General features: G+C 34.3%; 1 protein-coding gene across 1 annotated transcript in view; it reads left to right on the top strand.

Annotated features, from left to right (window-relative positions):
• ADAMTS19 (ADAM metallopeptidase with thrombospondin type 1 motif 19) overlaps window positions 1-16,901 on the top strand; it is a 126,417-nt gene that overhangs the window by 64,864 nt on the left and 44,652 nt on the right. The window contains exons 8-10 of the mRNA XM_027894532.1: window positions 2,554-2,659; window positions 14,781-14,921; window positions 15,970-16,120. Coding sequence (XP_027750333.1) covers window positions 2,554-2,659; window positions 14,781-14,921; window positions 15,970-16,120 — 398 coding nt within the window. The remainder of the gene's footprint in view (window positions 1-2,553; window positions 2,660-14,780; window positions 14,922-15,969; window positions 16,121-16,901) is intronic.

The following is a 16,901-nucleotide window of genomic DNA, read 5'->3' as shown; positions in this document are numbered from 1 at the left end:
TTTACTTATTCACAGAGGGAAGTAATTTGAATATTTTACATTTGACATGGGTTCAATCAAGTTGGTTGGGTTTTTTTTGTTGTTGTTGTTTGTTTGTTTCGTAGCAACTTTCTTTATTGATAAATAATAGGATCCTTCCTTAAATTGTCAGCGAGATGATGTTACCGCTTTTTCTAGCCAAGACTTTTCAGATACCAAGTGCTTTATTTGAAGCAGTGTGTTACAGGGTTCACTAGGAATACCTTAACAAGGGAGGAATTGTTCATTGCTTTTGTTTTGGGGTTGATTTGGGTTTTTTTTTCATGTGGATTTAACCTTGGAACAGTTTGAGCTGTGCTAATAAGCCACAGGAAGCTGCAGTGATTATAGATGTTTGAAGAAGAAATTCCTTCTCTTTCCTAATTCACAGACTACTAAGCAAGAGCAGCTGCTTACTGGAGTCAGTTTCTTTGCCACTACATGTGAAATTCATAATCAAGGACAAGATGTGAAATGAGTTAACAACTATTTACTGATTTACTGGCTGATTTACATCCAGTAACTGCCACTGAGTGCAGTTTGCGCTTATGTGGTTGACTTTGTTTAGTAAGGGGAAAGTCATAAAGCATTAACTGCTTTTGATGCTTTTGGACATTCCTAGAATCAGAAATCTAATTTAATATCAATGAAATGCAAGTCTTACGTTTTATCTGTTAAACTTACAAAGGTCAAACCTAATCAATTTCCTTCAAAGAATACCAACTATGAAAACTTTATTGGTGATAAGAGAGTATACATATGTATGAGTATTACAAGAGTATTATATGATCAATATATGAATATTGTTGAAAATGTCTACTATTGCTGACTGCCTCTTCTGCAGAATAGATATGAAACTGGAAATAAAGTGGGAGACAGTCAAAATAGTAGCCAACAACTGGTAGTTGTGTGGAAAGATTTTGCTAATGTACTTGAACCTACCAAGGCAAGCTTAGGTACTACTTTTCCTTTCAAAAGACTAAAGAACATCATAGTTTTCAGTTAGTACTGAGAATCAACAGGCAGATAGAGGTTTCAGATTTTTCTTTCTGTAGATCCCAGCAAGAAAATTTTATCCAACTGGGAATGGCCATGATCAGTAAGTGTCATGATTGAACCCCAGCTGACAACAAGACACCACACAGTTGCCCGCTCTCTCCTTGCACAGTGTAATGGGAGGAAAGAATTGCAAGGGTAGAAGTGAGGAAAACCATGGGTTTGGATAAAAACAGTCTCCTAATTGAAATAAAAATAATAGTAATAATGATAATAATGAAAAGGAAAACAACAGAGAGAGGTAAATGAAAGCCAAAGAAGACAAGTGATGCAATTGAAAACAATTGCTTGCCACCAACTGACCAGCCTTTTTTTGTTATCCCAGCTGACTATTATCCCCACTCAATTTTTCTCCCTTTTTTGGAAACAAATGGTAAAAGTTAAAATATTCTGCCTATTTCATTTTGTGAGTGTTTTGTTCAGTTCTGAACAACATGTTTTGTCTAAAGTTCTGTGTCCAAAAGCTTTCAGCCAGTTCTGTTGAGAGCAACCCTGCCAGAATAGTGATGGGGTTGCTATACTTGAATTTAACATTGGGGATGAGACATTATGCTCACAGACTGGCAAATACTTGGACTGTAAGAAGAATTACTTTTATCTTTTTAACTTAGAATGATAATTACGACTAAATTTCAAATACTGTCAAACATTTCAATTTTGACCTTTGCATGCAAGCGTCCAGCAAACATGTTGAACCACAGGGCATCACTCCGTTGAAAGGAAGAGGGCCAAACACTTGAAACAGTGTTTTGATTGCTTACTCTGAATTTTCAAACAAGTGATGACAATAGGTCCCCACTAAATATATTTGTGATCTGAAAAAATTTGCCATTACACAAATTAAGCTGCATGTTCCTCCAGCTTTTAGAGTTACAGACGTTCTACTTTTTACTTGAACTCAAAACCTTACCCTTCGAGCTTCTTTTGGGAAAAAAAACCAACAAACAAACAAACAAAACAAACAAACAAAACACAAACAAACTAAGGTATTATATACTAGAAACATTATAGCCTCTACAATGAATGTGTTTGTCAGGCTGCAGTCTCCTATGAACTCTTCTATGAAATCTGACTCTTTACATGTATTTTTAAAATCATTAACATGCTGAACTCTATCAGTACTTAGCAGGGATAAATCTGTTTTCATTTACAAAAGTATTAATAATCATGCATGTGTTCCATCAGATCTCATTAAGGTACTTAGAAATGCTTTTAAAGAATGCCTTTCCTTACATGGCAGTCTATGTAATCATTGCTGTGGGGTAATATTAGCACTGGATACAATTTATTTGCTGTCTTTTATCCAATTTTGCGCTAAAGTCAATTGTTCAAGTAAGTAAATGTTTATCAGGTATCTGTTTATGTATTTGGACAGCTCTGACCACAATAAGTTTTCAGTCCTATTTGGGGTCAATTATGCCATAATATACGAAGTTAGTAATAACAAAATAATTGAATATGGTGATTGTGTTTTCCTAGGTATAGCATATCTGAGTGGAATGTGCAGTGAAAAACGAAAGTGTATCATTGCAGAGGACAACGGTCTGAACCTCGCTTTCACAATTGCCCATGAAATGGGTCATAAGTAAGTATGTGGACAACAAAGCCTACTCTCCATTTGCATGTAATGCTGCTGTGGTTTGACTAATTTGATTGTATGCTTCAGTTTTTCCTTTTTTTCTGTTAGGAGGGAATAATTTGGAAGACAGTGTTTCTGTTAATAACAATTTGTATTGATATATAGTATATAAGTTAGGAGAATATCTACAATTCGAAATAAACCAGAAATCTTCACAGCTGCAAAATAAGTTGATTAACTGGAAAGACTGCCATTGTCCAGAGGACAAACATGTGCCCATCAGTTGTTTTTTCTTTTCAGACTGTGGTATTGTGTATCAGATCCAGCTCTTAGTATTTCTGCCAACAAACATTTTAATGAGATCATGAGTTGGATGAGCCCTTATTTAATTTGGCTTTGTCAGGATAGATCCCATTAAAGTGTATTGTAGTCATTGGTCATTACAACATTACTATTGGTTTTCTTCCTTGTAGTTGAAAAGGATGGCAAAATGAAGGTGAAGGTAACTGTCCTTCACAATTGGACTGGATGTTTTTACTCATTCAATGGCAAATATTTTGAACAAAGAGTGAAAAATTCTTACTTCGCATTAATAAAATTTATTAATAAAAGGTGAATTTGATTCTTGGCTTCAGTACTTGTAGAGGAAATGAAACAGGTAAAGTCAGAAGTATAAATGGGCGCACAAAATTATTCTTTTCTGTTTTTTATTTTTTTGTTTGGTTTTGGGTTGGGTTGGGGTTTTGTTTGTTTTTTTTTTATTTTTCATTTTTGTAACTGCAAAAGTCAACTCCACGTTAATATAAGTTTGAGTAATAGTTGCAATAAAAGAAAGACTTCAAAAGGAAAATTTATTTGTATTTTGTAGCCACGTGCCTTTCTATTTTTCACAGTAGTATTTGCTGGCTTTGGAAGTGGGAATGGGAGGACTTATTTTCTGTATCCTTCTTCTTATGACCAAAAATAAGGGGAAAGAAACAATAATTGAATGTGATCCGCAGACAAAGTTCACTGATTGAGTTAATTAGCAAGTGGTTTGAGACAGGTGTGATAATGACAGATATAAGTGCTGTTTTATGCCCAGCACAGTAAAAATGTGCTTAGATAATAAAAACCTTGGCAGTAGAATTACCAGATTTGAATAAAGAGACACCTTGATCAACAAGACATGTAACACCTTATTCTTCCTGAGAAATGGTGATATATAAAATTCTTGGATATTATGTGTTGTGGAACAGCAAATTTGAGAACACAGGATACTGACCTCATAACATTCATATAGTGATAAAGTTTTTGTCTTGCAGCAAACAAGTCAAACCTATCTTTGACATCCTGAGGTTTGCTGGATGTCAAGCAATATATGGATCAAGGTAGACAGAGAAGGTCACTGTTGCTGCCAGCAGTTCTTCCAAGACTGCTGCAACATAGTTCAGGCTCTTTAACCCGTGTTGAATTTGTTAGTGAACTTGAAATATCTTCATGGCTTTTCATTGCTGTTGAACTGCAACAGAGAACGGATTTTGCATGGCCTTCCTGCAGGGACATAAAATCTAAATTGCTGATACATGAATCCTGGGGAAAAAAATGTTAAAGGGCTAAACCATGAAATCTCAGAACTTTCAAAAATCTCTTTGTATTAATTCATATAAATTAGGAAAAAAATAAATCCTGATAGGATCCCAACCACCATATTATTACAGTAATAATGGCATTTGGATGTCCTTAGAGACATCCTCACAATTCTCTGCAGGTCCTGTCATAGACATTTTAAAACAATGGAAATAAAGAATAAATCAAATCTTGTGCCATGATAAAAGACAGGGTATCATTTGAACCGCACATTTCCTCAAGAAATTCAACCTCATCAAGTCTAGTAACAAAACACATGAAGAAAGGACTGCCACAAAAGTGAAAGAAAAGGTAACTTGAGGTATAAAAGCAGCTGACACAAAAAAAAAGAAAAAAAAAAAAAGAAGCCAGCCTCCATTGCAAAAGCCACAGAGTCTTTCAGCTTGATCCTTGCTTCTTTATGGAATGAGAGACCTTAGCTGTTGCAATCTGAAGTAGAGTGGTCTTGCACCAAAGAGCATAAGGTGATATTTTAGAGGCATTTGGTTTTTTCTGCATGACCATCTCTATCTGCCAGCTGAGCCCTGGCAATTGCAAAGAAGACACTGGAAGTAGCTGACCCTTCGTTGAGAGACAGTATAAAAATATTGGAAGACAAACGTTTGAACTGGGATCCTATTGAAAAGGACCTCAACAGATTATTTCTTGAGTATTTCTCATAGAGATTTGTCTTGCTCATTCTTAATTGTCTCAGAAATGTGGATTAAATCATCATGATAAAGATCAGTCATAAACTTTTCTTCTTTCAACACAAAATCTTTTCTAGAAAATTTTCACAAATTATTTCTGAATCTTAAAGTAATTTAACTATTACCTCCTTTTTTTTTTTTTTTTTTTTTTTTTTTTTTTTTTTTTTTTTTTTTTTTTTTTTTTTTTTTTTTTTTTTTTTTTTTTTTTTTTTTTTTTTTTTTTTTTAATAATATCTTTAATCATATCAGTTGTTCTTATGGAAAGAGTCCAGTTCAGCAACACAGAGAAAGCAAAAACTTTCTGAAAGACTTTACTTCTCAATTAAAATCTTTTAGTTTTTCTATTTAAAACAGAAGTATTCTTGATGAAATACAACAGCAAACCAAACCTTACTTTGCAACATGAAATATCTTCATTCTAGACAGGCTGTATCTGAAAGGAGATGATATTTTAATGGCATTGAGAATTAACGTTTTACATCGAGAATTGATTTTTGAGCTCCATCTGTGTAATCACGGATTAGAAACTATAGCACATTAATGGATTTGGTTTTATTAAACCAATACTATTTATTAAATTTAATTAGCTATTAGGTAATTGTATAATGTGGTCATATTACAGAATAAAACTAACAACTCTGAATCAAAAGACATGGTCTCCATGTGGAGAGCAGAGGGAAGAGTGAGAATGTTGTTATAGTTAACAAGTAGCACACTGTCATTTTACTTACACGATGGCTTTCTATGGGATATGGCTCCTTCTAATGTATGGAGAAATAAAAAAATTGATGTCAATTCCTGTATCTCAAAATTAATTACTCTAAATGCACTTTAAAAGTTGTGTCAGCTAATGGAGAGAGACACTGGTGAATCAGTGTTATACACATCCTCATTCTTTTTCTGGTAAGCGTTTTGTGAAATGTCCCTATTATTACAATTCAGGATATTCCACCAGGTATTTTGTAGTTGCAAACAGTGAGTCTGTGAAATTTCTGAATCACCTACTTAGTAGTTTATAAGCAAACAGCATATATTCTTTGTGACAATTTTAAACACTTGTATGAAATCCAGTGAAACCTGAAGATAGTTTTGAAAGGGAGATAAGGAAATGGTAACAGAGAGTCAGTTGCTCTATGCATTTTTCTTATCACAGTGCAAAATATGATTGCAGAATACAATAAATCACCAAGAGTGATAAAAGCAAGGGTCTACCAATCTTCATGAACAGGGTACTAATGTGGAGTAAGAAATATCATTAAAGATGGTATTTCTGAAATACCATATATCTGAAAGAAGAGCTGTCTGGATATTTATAAGATTAAAGCAGAATTATACAATCGAACTTGTGTAATGAGGAACAAGATTAGCACATAAAATGTAAAGATTTTAGTTATATGTGGAAGAAGATCTTGAAAATCATGTAATATAATCAGAAATTTCAGGAGTAGTAGCTCCTGCTCACTTCTGATGATAAAACTGTGAACAATAAGGTTCATTTTAGTAAAGAACATTAAAGCATTTGACATGTGAACATGTTGTCTCAGGTATTAATTCAAAGTATTTGTTTAGCATTTATTTTGATCCCTTATTGTTTGGCTGTCAATGAATTGGATATGCAGACAGACCACCCACTGTTTATATTTTAATGACTTTTCTGTCTTGATAAAGAAGTGTAGAGAGGTTTTACAGGTTAGTGCACTGTTTTTCTCTTCCATAAATACCTATGCGGGGGGTAAACCAAGAATTTTGAGTGTCTTACCTGTTAGTCCAGGAGCTTCTCAGAGGTTAGCTTCACCAGGACAGGGATTTGGAGGTTCATTTGGGAAAGAAATAGAAGAAGAAGAAAACTCTATGTGTACTTGATCAGTGACAGCATCCTTTTTTATGAACGATGAAAGAGTCCCTCCCTTTCCATGTGCCTTCCCCTTTTCTGGGACAGACTTCAAAGGCAGAGTTTGTAATTCCTACTAACTCATGAAAGAAAGATAGCTTTCTTTTGAAACATATCCATGTTAGAACTGTAATTGTTGGTATCTGTATTAACTGATTACACTTTTCATTCCCAAAAACAGAATTTAGATGGACAAGCCATGGTTTGAATCATACTGCTGAAGTTACCTGCTTCTGTAGGGCCCTTGTCTCCTTACATGAGTTAGATAATTTCTAGCCATGCAGCAGATTGCACTGTTCTTATTTGAATAATTATTTAATGACATTTGTTTTACATTTCAGAATGTAGGATGAGGGTTTTTCTTGTTGTCGTCAGGTTTGGGGTTTTTTCTAGAATAAATCAGAAAGCTGATTAAGTGTCACAAAAAAAGTGACATTTAAATGCTGGTTTACCACAAAGGAAGAAAAAATGCCCTGTAACAGAGTGCAGTTTTCTGATCTGAGAAGGCAGCCAAATCAAGTTTTATGAATCCTGAGAGCTTTTTAATTGATTTAGAGTTGAACCATTAATGAACTTATATATGACCTCAGGACAGGAGACCACAGTATGAAATTATGAGGTAAGCAATTGTTGAAGTTGGAAACCTGTTTCCTGCAGTAATAAATGCAAATGTAGTAAATTTAAGACTAGGTTTGACTAAACAAACAAATGAACAAACTGGAGCTTTTTTTTTTTTTGTAGTTCTTCAATTTCAGAAATGTTTTGGTACAAGTAATGTTCCTTCACAACTACCTTTAAACCTTTAATGGTGGAGCATGTTTCCCAAGTTAGTCCTGCAGCCTTTTACTCAAATTTTTGATTCGAGTGAAAGAGTGAAAATATAAAACTGGTCTGATGTGACTAAAAACCTGGATTTTATTTTAATAATGGTTTTAATTATTTTTCCCCAGCTTCAGGCATTCTCTTCTAAAATAACAGAATTTTTAAGCCTCTGACTTTTTTTTTTTCCTCAGTGACACTGACTAATTGACTAAAATTCATTTCTTTGTGCAGGGAGACAAATGCCTTCAAATACAAATACATCCTCTTAAGATTTTATTATATTTTTCTTGGTTTTTTGTATAATTCAAATGCTAGCATCAAGGAGACAGGCTAGCAAAATTTTTGAACCGTATCATTCCAACCACTGGAACTTTCTAATGTGAGAAAATTCCTTCATAGTTATAGATCCACATAAGACAGATACCATGATGACATGTATTTGGCCAACTCTGATTTGTTGAAATAATTAATGACTTAAAAGATGTTTGCAAAATGCAGGTTGTTTAGCCAAGAGTAAATATATTGACCTGACATGTTAGGATAGTTAGTCCATTTATTGATAATTGTACTTTATTCAGTAGTGGCCATAATATCACTCTTGGGTCCCTTAATCTCAGAGCCTTTTGCTTCCCAGCATCCTCCCTCAGTTATCCTGTGGTCCTAAAATGTCAGGCGTTCCCGTGGCATTGGCTGCTGGAGAAGAGAGAAGCTGCTGCAGAAGTGCTGTGTCACTGGAGGCAGTGCTGGTAACCTGTTCCCAAATAATCTACTTGCTTCCTTCTCTCTCCCATAAATCCCCGTGGGCTGCAAGGGTGTTGGATAGAAGGTGGAGGGAAAATGCTTGTCATTGTGGCCTCCTTCCAGCTGCACACAGCCTCTTGTTTGCCCCTCCCATTGGTTCTTCCTTAATTCTTCTGTCCTTTTTGGCTAATGGTCTAAAGCTGGGTTTCTCACAGAATCACAGAATATGCCGAGTTGGAAGGGACCCAAGAGGATCATTGAGTCCAACCTTTAGCTCTGCACAGGGCCACATGAATAGTATGATAAATAGATTCCCAAAGAGGCCACATGAATTTCCTCCCACCTCATAGATATGGATATTAACCTATCTGTAGGGACAGAAATATCCATAGATTCAGGTAGTTGGGTACAGAAGCAGCCTGACTGTCAGAGATGCTGAGCTTTGACTATTTTGACTAGTTTTCATCATCACTGAGATTTTTGTTCAAAATAAAGCCAGCTGAAGTGTAGACACGGGAGCCTAACTTTGAGCAAAACAGTTTGAAAAGCACAGCTGCTGTTTGCAAAATTGAGCTCTGTAATGATTTTATAAATACCTGTGCAACAAAGTATAAGCAATCTTCTTTCCCATACGTGTCTGTGTTGTTGACAGCTTTACATAGAAATGGCTATAATTCGCTGGATTTTGTGGATAGCTACATAAAACATAGGCATACCTGGAGAGGAGAAGGCACTTGGGGGATCTTGTAGCTGTTTGTTAAAAAAATGAAAATTTACAGGGAAATTTATCTATAAAGCAGAGTACTTGCTTAATGACTTGCTTTTCTTAAGTTTGCTCTTCACAAGGAAGGTGCAGTTCTTCCCTTTTTCCTTGTTACTTTATTGATTCCATAAAAAGTAATAGGCCTTCACTTTGTATTGCATTTCAGCTTTTCATATTCGTTTTCATATTTCAAACAAGATTTATAAAATAATCACTGCAGTGATTTTCATCACTGCCTTCTTTTTGTTTTGTTTTGGTGGTGTTTTTTTTTTTTTTTTCAGATAGACTAGGGAAAGAATCCATAAGGTAGCTGTTCTAAACTACTGCAGTTAAGAAACCCACAGTGCAGTGATTGGTCTTTAAAGAATTTTCCTTTTTCTTTATTAAATTGCTCTCTTTTTCTTTTTTTTAAACTCTAATGAAGTTCTCATTATGTATTATATGTTCAACAATGCAAGCAGGGCATGTGATACCCCTTCAATGATAGCAAATAAAAAGTAGTGGCAAAAAAATAGCATTTTCCCAAAAAAGGCAGTCATAAAGTCCTTGAGATCACCTTAGATTCTGTCTTTTATTTTTCACAGTTTAGTGGGTAATTTCCTTAAAAATTGGTAGTCTCTTGTTCTCCTGCATCTATGTTAAAGAGGACATCTGTGTTCCACAGTCATATAATTACGATTTAATCAGCCTAGGATCTTACTAGGCAGAGGGATGTATAATACTAAATGTCCTGGTGGCCTGGAAATGGTCCAACAAAATACTGTTGTGATTACAGATGACAGAAGATTTTTCCTTTGAAGATAAATTCTTTTCAAAAGAATTCTTTTACCTTGTAGCATCATGGTTTTTCTGTGACTGGGTCAATTGCCTTTCAATTCACTTTAGGCTAAATAATTCATTTACCAGTAGAAATGTGTCTTATCCCATTTATACATTGATCTGTGAAGCCCTTGTATATCTTAAACACTTATAAAAACATGTATAAAAAAATCATACAGCATTTTACTATTAGTGGGATTTAAAAAAAAAACAACAAACAACTTATGGTAATATGTACTTTTACATTAATTACATTAATTCTTTAAAATAGCTTATAGAAACCTACTAAGTTGGAGGGAGTTATAGATTTTTCTCTATAAAGCTAGCAGTGTGACAGAATATTTTGTTGAAAAAGTGCTGTACAAGTACTAAGAGAGTAGTGCAGCTTCTGTCTCCCTGTCTGTGATAGTCAAATAAGAGGTGTTGTTTTCACTTATCAAATACATCCTTATAATACTGAGATTAGTAGTGAATTTAAAAATACTGTGTAGCATCATGTATAATACTATGAATTTTGAAACAAATCAGATGGCAGCATGATCCCATCACACATCACAGGTGTAAAAGGGCAGCAGCATTCAGAGGTTCACTTTCTTCTCAAAGGGAAAGTTTTTTAATCTGTCTTGAGCTTAAACTAGTAGTGCTATCCTGGATTTACAGTTTACACTTATCATTCCTGTGTTGCTTATACGTCTAGGACTGAGCTTTTATCTTTTACTCTTTGGGAATCTATTTATTATACTGATTATCCTATTGCTGGTTCCCTGGCTACTTGCTTCTTGTGCTTTTCTTAATCCATTTCTTATTTCTTAACCTGTCTCACTGTTAGTGACTGTAACACTCTGAACAGTAGTAGTTCTCTTCAGTGTCTTTTAATTCTCTCTTTTTTTTGTTTGTTTATGGATAAGCCTAAAGTAATTCTCCACGTCTCTGAACTCACCTAATTAATTGCTTCTAAATTAAGTTTCTGATACTATTTAATCTTTGTTCCTCCATTGCTTGTTTCTAGTTTACCAGCATCATTCTTGTTCAGCTGCACTGATGCATGATGCATTTTAACTGTACTATGATGGTGATAACCGAGTCATCATCTGCCGTTTGCAGAACAGAATTAAAATAGTGAATAAATAATACAAAGCTTTCCACCTGGAAGCATGTGGGGTCACTGAGCAAATTCGTGTTGTCATGAAAGCAGCACATGTAGAAGAATTTTTATGTCCTACAGTGAGAAGGGATCAAAATAGCAATGCAGACCTAATTCTTTCCAGAATGTGTGTGCATAGCCATATTTAACTTATTTAAAAATAGCATAATGACTAAGAACACTTTGTTGAGACTTAATAGAGCTTTTATTTCTTTATACTCTGCTGTAAAAAAATCAAATAAAAATGTGGCACTTTTGGTACTTTTTCAATCTGTGGGTTGACACGGGAAGGCATTTTTAAGTCAAAAATATAACCTATTCCTGGATGATAGATGAGATGCTATCATCTGTCTTGAATCCAGCTATACACATATAATTGCAATGGTAGTTAATTGTAAAAGAATTACTTTTTAACTGAAAAACTGAACTAATATTTTTCTTCTACTTTCAGTGGCCTGAATTATTAATTGTGGTTTCCAAACACAGAGAATTTAATGACTTTTCTTTGTACTATCCTACAGCACATTAAAGGTCAGCAAGGTTCACATTCAGAATTTAGCAGAGATGATTCTGACTTAATATATGATATCACTACAAAGATACAAAACCAAACAGTGTTTTTCAAACAAGTTTTAAAGAGTTTGTTTGATAAAAGTATTTTTTCACTTGACTTGATAACCACTTATATTAGTGGAGTTTATTTGACTGAGACTTTTTGTCAAAATACTTTTAAACTGATATTATTAAATTACAGTTTTAATTGCATAGTGTGAGTTTAAATATTGCTAATATTTTAGCTAGGTAATGCCTTCCATAGAGTGATTTCTGCTTTCATGTTTTATTGGTCATATCTATTCTTTAACCAGAATGGGTGAAGCATTTTTGCGTAAAGTGAAAAAAATAACACCTCTGTTATTAAAAATGGAATTAATTTCTATATATAGAGAGGAAACACTACTTGTTAAAGTAGAGACCCGTCTTTTTTTGTTGCTTGTGTTTTTTCAGGCTGTTGCAAAGTTATCCTGTAATCCCAAACTCCCTTGTCTTCCTCCCACGTGCACCTGATGTTGCTTTACTCTTGCAAGTAAGGTTGAATGAGTGCAGCTGTGGGAGAGAGGAGTTTACAGACAGAGAGGGCAATGTGCTGAGTGATAGCATAATGAATTCTACAGGAAGGCCACAGAAAAACACAGACACAGTTCTTGTAATACCTTTGTATTAGTGAAAGGATGTAGTTATCTTTTTCATGTAGACAGTGCAGCAAGGCAGGGTAGAAAATACCATGGCCACCACTGTATTATATTCTTGGTTGTTAATAAAGAAGTAGTATGTAATAAATATAAAATAAAGTATACATGCTTACATTATTTCCTCTCTTGTTGAATAGGAAGGTAGCAATGACTGTGCAGCTTCTTTCTTTTGCCACACACGTAATGTGATGTGAGGAAAGAAATCAGAAATTGGTTCTGCTGCACATTGACTTTTATGTGGCCTTGTAGTTGATACTAGGTCAGACAAAAATTTGTAGTCATTACCCTGGTACAGAAAACAGTAACAGTACTTATCGAGGAAAACACTTCTGAGAATGTCTAAGGTTCTATTGCTACTTCAGCACACTCCTCAGATACTGTCTTGCTATTTAGTTTGTTGATGTTAACACACAACCTGTGCTTGTGTTTTGAAGTAGATGTTCATTCAGATAGTCAAAGGCTTCAATACTGGTCTTTACTATTTTCTGGTTTTGGTTTTTTTTAATATGTAGTTAATTTGAAGGTGGAAGAGAACTGAGGAATGAATTACATTGGATTAGCAGAGATACTTCAAACTACATTTCAATGTCAAAGCAAGATAGAAGTGTCAGAAAAGTACAGCGGCTAAAATATCGGAAGATGATTGGAATTAGATTTTTAGTGCTTCATGTTGCTGATATATACGGACATTACAACAGTTTTTACCACTTCTTACTTTAAAATACGGTACTTTCCTCAAAATTCATGTGCTAATAGACTATACAAAATGTTGCTGGGGTAGCAGATTGGAAGAAAAGGGTACGCTGATGCAATGGTGGCTAGTACCATTGGTTTCTGGAACAGCGAAGATCATGGTTCAGCTCAGCACACACTTTTCTGGGTGATTTTACAGAATATTTTGTGACAAAGTCTGGCTTCAAGAATTAGTTTTCGGAGTGAATGAGAAATAATAGTAATCAGAAATTAAGGGGGTTTATTTTTTCATATAAATAAATTATTGAAATAACATATAAATGTGTTAATTTCCCTTTTATAGATGAGAGACATCAATTCTATATAAATTTTATCAAGATTCTATGTACCTTTATGTTGTAAATTTTTTATTTCAAATCCTAGTGTGTACATGTGTACACTGATAAATGAGTACTTTTGCACTAAGGAAGTATATAACTCAAAGAACTGCAAGCAAAATTTAATTCTTATGCAGTCAGCAGAGTAAAGTCTCATTAGATTTTCTGTATCTCCTTCCATAGTTCCTGTAGATGTAAATATCTCTGGAGACAGAGACATCTCAAATTCTGCATGTGAGGCATGCAAGGAGAATGTAAGGCAAGTGCAGAGGCACTTTTCCCATTCAGGCAGTTCAGGAAAAGACAGAGGCTAAGATGAAAGTCAGACAGATTTGTTTACCTCAGTTATACTGTTTACAGCTAGTTACAAAGGAGTTTTGGGATGGAATGTAAAAGAAAAGTGAGCTGATGTTTTCAAATGATGGGAGGCAGGCGCCTTTTTTGCCATTTGGCACTGTGGTGTGGTGAAATATGGAGAAGCATGATGTAATCTAGTTTTTCTACAGAAAGAGCAAACTTATTCTGTCTTTGCAGTCTGTGAGTGATTTGGCTACTGTTTGACTGAAAAAATCAGGACAAAGTATAGAGCTTTATTAATCCTGAAGTTTTACTTTTCTGCAGGGCAGACTGTGCTGCAAAATTCCAGCACTCCTCTAAGCCCAGTGTTCTGGAGAGTAGTCTCATACTGATTTGCAAATCTTCAAAAGCAGCTGAGAGTATTTAATTACTTTCTTCTAATACCAGTCAAGCATTTATCCACTTAGCTAATTTTAAAATTATTAATTTTATTTAAGTTTATCTTCTTCCTCTCTGCTAATTGTGAGTAAGTGACAGCAAGACTTCAGTCAGAATAGCAGCTTCAAGCAGACATTTAGTAGAATTTTTCATTCCAGTACATTGTGAGAATTCACTAAAATGCATGTGGATCACTAGAATCACTACCAAAATGTTAACTAACCTCAAGAAGTAAATTTTCAGTATTTTTGTTGCCTGTTAGCAAGAGAAGTAGTATTAATTAAAATTCTATTAGTTGTGCAGTTCTGAATATTCAAAAAGTTGTCCACTGTATGTATTGAACTGATTAGAATGTAATATTTCCCATCAAATAGATGCAGCTTCACTTGCATCTCTCATTGAAGAATTGTCCTCTACACATGGTTCCATGTACTTGAAAGATATCATGGAAGAATTCAGAAAATATTTTCTACACATAATAAACTCTTGCAAGAGTTTTAGCTTACAAACGTTCTGAAAAATAACCTGTTATTTTATTGTGCTCTGTTTTATTTTTGATAACTTCAAAATTCAGCATGGGGATAAACCACGACAACGACCACCCATCCTGTGCGGATGGCATCCATATCATGTCTGGGGAGTGGATTAAAGGACAGAACCTTGGGGATGTTTCATGGTCTCAGTGCAGCAGGGAAGATCTGGAAAGATTTCTCAGGTATGTAATTCAAGGAAAAGAACTCTTACTGTATGTCGTTTACAAATAGTTGCAATAAATATCCTGAAATCATGAGATTTTAATAGTTTTTACTTCTGTGGGAGATTTGTGATTGCATAATCCATCAAAATATTTAAAATCACTGTAATATTTGACAGATTTATTAAAATCAGTTTTCAGCAATTATATTTATTTTTTTATTTTCATGAGTTAATGCACATGATTATACTTTTATGTACTAATATACACATTTTATATATGTAAATAAGTTTACAGCATATTAATATGTTGTGTATTGAAGTGTTGGGCAGTAAAAGACATAAGAACACTTTGCAGATTCTCTGATCTACATTGTGCCATTCAATACAAAACCTTGCAGTATAATTACATTTTGTTAATTTTTAAATAGAAATTCACTGCAAGGTACTTAATAGAGAATAGTATACCCAGAAGACAAAACATTTAGTTTTGCTCTGAGTTTCTGAAATTGTGTCTGTTCCCTAGAGTTCTGTTCCTTTATAAAGTTTGTGGATATATCTTTTGAGAATTTACTTGCAAGCAGTTAAGAAGGTCTGCTCTAGGATAGTGGAATAGTTAGTGGAACTTAAGTAAGTTTTGATACACTTGCACTGAATCTAGACAGAAATCAGAATCATGACTTGGTGCTTTAACAGGTTTAATTTTCAAATTTTTTTTTCTTCAATTTTTGAGAAAAGTTAAATTTTTTGCTGCCAGCCTGGAAACAAATGTATTTTTAAATATATATGTATATGTGTATATATATGTATATATATATATGTATATATGTATATAATCTGAAGTGATTAATTTTAACTATATTGTCTTTCTGCAAATGTGCAACAACAGCACATACCATTAACTTAGAACAAGTAAACCATGTTAATTTAATATGTGAACAACAGCCCAAAGCTGATGAATAAATAGCTCTTAGGAGTCTACATATTTCTAATATGTGCAAAAGTTTAGGTCAGTGTGACAATCAGATTCTTTAGGATTGCTCAGCGTATGAATCTCTGCATATTACCAGGTCAAAGGCCAGTAATTGTCTGGTACAGACGAATCCTCAGAGCCTCAATTCTGTGATTATTCCCTCCAAGCTCCCAGGAATGACGTACACTGCAGATGAACAGTGTCAGATTCTTTTTGGACCAACTGCTTCCTTTTGCCAAGAAATGCAGGTAAGACTTTGTGTGTACTGCGGGAAGTACGCCTACCACCTGATTTTTTGTGTGAGGGATACTTCTGTACATGTGTTTGATAGAAATAGAGCATAGCACCTTTGAAGTAAGAAGTTTACACTTGCTTTCCAAAGTTAATATGCACATTTTCATTGATTTATCTTATAAGGCTTACTTTGGGTCTCCAAATATCTTGAAACATGTTTTATCATATCATATCATACCTTGTTTGTACTTTAGAAATAGAAGATGTCGTAGTGTTAAGACACCTTGTTGCAGCAAATGGAAATGGTTTCCTGACAATCCTTTGCGCTATTGTGTGAAACAGTGTCACTATATATCATTTTAAAAAGAATGATTAGCAAAATTGAAGAGGTCTTCATAATGAAACAGAAATTAATATTTATTAATCAACATTGAACATCTGATTGAAGAAGCAGTTTTTAAGAGTGGTTTTAACAGAGAAAAATCAACCTTCTTTAAATCAACAGGACAGACTAAACATGTTGGATGCCCTTGAGATGATAACTAAGACAAGATGGAGAGATTATATTAATGTATATGTATAAATGTATAGGGAACATGGAGTATGGGTTGATAGAGCAGGGACTAGGAGGAACTGTGAAAGAAAGTTTCATCAGAATCAGGGGGCTGATTGCCTGGAAAGGTTAGGAGTATTTAGTGTGAAAGCATAATTCCTTTCTCCTTTAGTTCTGTAGTTCTCTTCATCTTTTCAGCTTGGACATTTCTTTTAAGACTTTCACTGAGTCTAATTTTTATC

Source organism: Empidonax traillii, unplaced genomic scaffold (assembly GCF_003031625.1).
Source record: "Empidonax traillii isolate 1590-97213 ecotype Southwest subspecies unplaced genomic scaffold, ASM303162v1 scaffold2:size4533513, whole genome shotgun sequence".
NCBI classification, from domain to species: Eukaryota; Metazoa; Chordata; class Aves; order Passeriformes; family Tyrannidae; genus Empidonax; species Empidonax traillii.
This window is presented reverse-complemented; position numbering and strand designations above follow the sequence as displayed.